Here is a 3,096-nt window from a genome sequence, read left to right on the forward strand (position 1 = left end):
ATCACCATAAACGTTTCAAGTAAAACTGAGTTTTCTCTCCCTGAGTTTGTATAGATAACTTAAAAACAAAGAGAGAGAGAAAGGTAGAAGGGAAACATTTCACTTACAATTTTTCATGTGTTATTATCATAATTGTAGTAGATATTAAAAATAGCACGTTGGCAAGTCTGTTTTCATTCAGGTAATGTGTGGCCAAGTGGTTAGTGCGCTCGACTCGCAATCTGAGGGGCGCGGGTTCGAATCCCAGTCACACCAAACATGCTCGCCCTTTCAGCCGTGGGGGCGTTATAATGTGACGGTCAATCCCACTATTCGTTGGTAAAAGAGTAGCCCAAGAGTTGGCGGTGGGTGGTGATGACTAGCTGCCTTCCCTCTAATCTTACACTGCTAAATTAGGGACAGTTAACGCAGATTGCCCTCGTGTAGCTTTGCGCGAAATTCAGAACAAACAAACCGTTTCATAAATATGTGTATTCGTGTTGAAACCTTGTAAACTACATCTCGATAACCAAAATATATATATTTTAAACAATCTGACAGAAAGTGAGCTCTCTTTACATCAAAAGATGTGGTCATGTGCTAAATTAAATGGATATTTAGTTATGAGACAAAAAGATAATTTCGCTGTTTTTCCCTGTTGATTTTTTTTATCTGAAAATTCGTTTTATCCTAGATTAAAAATGAAATTGAACTATTACACTAAAAGTACAACTATAACACTTAACATGTTTTTATTGCAGGTAGAAATTGTTTGCCAAGTGAATTCCAGTGCCAAAATACCCGATGTATTCGTACAGCCAACGTTTGTGATACAGTGTGCGATTGTGGCGACGCTTGTGACGATGAGAAGAACTGTGAAAGCTTTTACACAGTATTAAATGGTGAGCTGTCGTTACTAATATTTAGTGGTATTTATTTTTTTAAAAAGTCATGAATAAAAGAAAATTGCACAAAGTATAGTGTCAGAAATTTCCATGAATCCATTGGTTACCGAAAGAGGGCGGTGCAGTCCACGTGCAACGTTTTCCAAGTGTGTGTGTGTGTTTTTTTATAGTTAGCCAAGCCACATTGGGTTATCTGCTGTGTCAACCGAGGGGAATCGAGCCTCTGATTTTGGCGTTGTAAGCCTGAAGACTTATTGCTGTCCCACCAGGCGACCGTTTTCTAAGTAAAAATAAATTTAATTGCGCAAAATGTTTAAAAAAACACGTAATAATTGAATAACAATTATAGAAATAAATAACTACATAAATAAGGTTCTTATAAGTAAACAGTAATGACAAACAAAAATTCAGTTACTTAGACTTGGGCACTTTTGTAAGAACCCAATGAAACCTATTTTCCACGTAACGATCTAATATAAAATGTAAAAAAAAAAAAATCGAGCAGGTGTACTCCGAGTAGTTCTGAAGGGACTACTATGTGTCTTAATATCACAGTGATTAGCGTACCGGGCTGCGGAACGTAGGATCCAAAATTCGATACAGGACGCTGATGAAAACGTTCCGCACTTTTAGTTCCGAGCGCGTTTAGAAAGCACTTTTTGAGGCGGATGCAGCTAACTAGCCACGAACCTCTCGTTTGTTGTACAAAATTAATGTCGTCTATATTTCAGACCTACATGTCTTTAACATGGCCGCTTAGCTCGTGCGTGTACTAGGTACAGTTCAAGTGAAAATAATTCCAGTAAATAAGCTCTGAATATTCCAGATTTCCTTAATACGTTTGGTCACAGCATATAAGAACATCAGATTCGACTGGATCCAGATATAAATTGATTCACAGCATATAATAACATCAGATTCGACTGGATGCAGATATGAATTGATTCTCCAGTCGAATCTGATGTTATTATATGCTGTGAATCAATTCATATCTGGATCCTGTCGAATCTGATGTTATTATATGCTGTGCTGTGAATCAATTCATATCTGGAATATAATAACATCAGATTCGACTGGATCCAGATATAAATTGATTCACAGCATATAATAACATCAGATTCGACTGGATCCAGATATGAATTGATTCACAGCTTATAATAACATCAGATTCGACTGGATCCAGATATAAATTAATTGACAGCATATAATAACATCAGATTCGAATGGATCCAGATGTGAATTGATCAAGTTTTAAAGCACATTGAGGATGTTGAATGCGAGTTTTGAAGGGAACCGATGAGAACTAGAATATTTTATAACTTTAACGACACAACGACGCCCAGAATGACGACATCATACTAATGTACAGCATGCTTGATTAATGAAATACTTTTTTTTGGTAGAAAAATAAGAAATTAACGTGGACTTGATGATAAAACGTTTGCACTTTTTAAACTGTCTACTCGTTTGTCAACTTATTTTGTACTTTACCTTTCTTTGCTCAAAGTATGATTACTGAGATTAGTGTTGAACATTACGACAGGTTACCATGTTTATTTCGTGTATCTTACAATAATAACCTTGAATTAAAAATACTGAAATAAGAGATAAGTATGTAGGGATATACGAAATAATTATGTAATGATGCACAAAGTTTAGCATGAAAATTAACTTATTTGTTGTTTATTTTGCAGGTGTCGCCCTGTGCACGTCGCAAGCAACAATACTTTGCGCTCACACCAATCGTTGTATTAGAGCTGAAAATATATGCGATGGGTCAAACGACTGTCAGTTTGGAAGAGTCGGAGCAGATGAATACGGTTGTGGTGAGTTTTTCTGTTTGTTCAGAAACCTTGTTCAACTAACATGATAATACGTCTCTAGTGAGTAACGTTTGTATCTTCATTATGAATGGTTGTTTTGAACTGGAGATCTAGTAAGTACATCTGTGGGGAGTAACGTTTGGTTCGTGTTTTTATATTCATTATGAATGGTTGTTTTGAACTGGAGATCTAGTAAGTACATCTGTGGGGAGTAAAGTTTGGTTCGTGTTTTTATATTCATTATGAATGGTTGTTTTGAACTGGAGATCTAGTAAGTACATCTGTGGGGAGTAACGTTTGGTTCATGTTTGTATCTTTAATATGAATGTTTGTTTTGAACTGGAGATCTAGTAAGTACATCTGTGGGGAGTAACGTTTGGTTCGTGTTT

The 3,096-nt window shown here is 36.1% G+C and overlaps 1 protein-coding gene across 1 annotated transcript in view; it reads left to right on the top strand.

The window, feature by feature from the left end:
• The window catches only part of LOC106465748 (G-protein coupled receptor GRL101-like), a gene marked incomplete at its 5' end in the record, with an annotated part of 84,251 nt that overhangs the window by 22,631 nt on the left and 58,524 nt on the right, over positions 1 to 3,096 (top strand). The window contains 2 exons of the mRNA XM_022393672.1: positions 741 to 881; positions 2,579 to 2,710. Coding sequence (XP_022249380.1) covers positions 741 to 881; positions 2,579 to 2,710 — 273 coding nt within the window. The remainder of the gene's footprint in view (positions 1 to 740; positions 882 to 2,578; positions 2,711 to 3,096) is intronic.

Source organism: Limulus polyphemus, unplaced genomic scaffold (genome assembly GCF_000517525.1).
Source record: "Limulus polyphemus unplaced genomic scaffold, Limulus_polyphemus-2.1.2 Scaffold2037, whole genome shotgun sequence".
Classification (NCBI taxonomy): domain Eukaryota; kingdom Metazoa; phylum Arthropoda; class Merostomata; order Xiphosura; family Limulidae; genus Limulus; species Limulus polyphemus.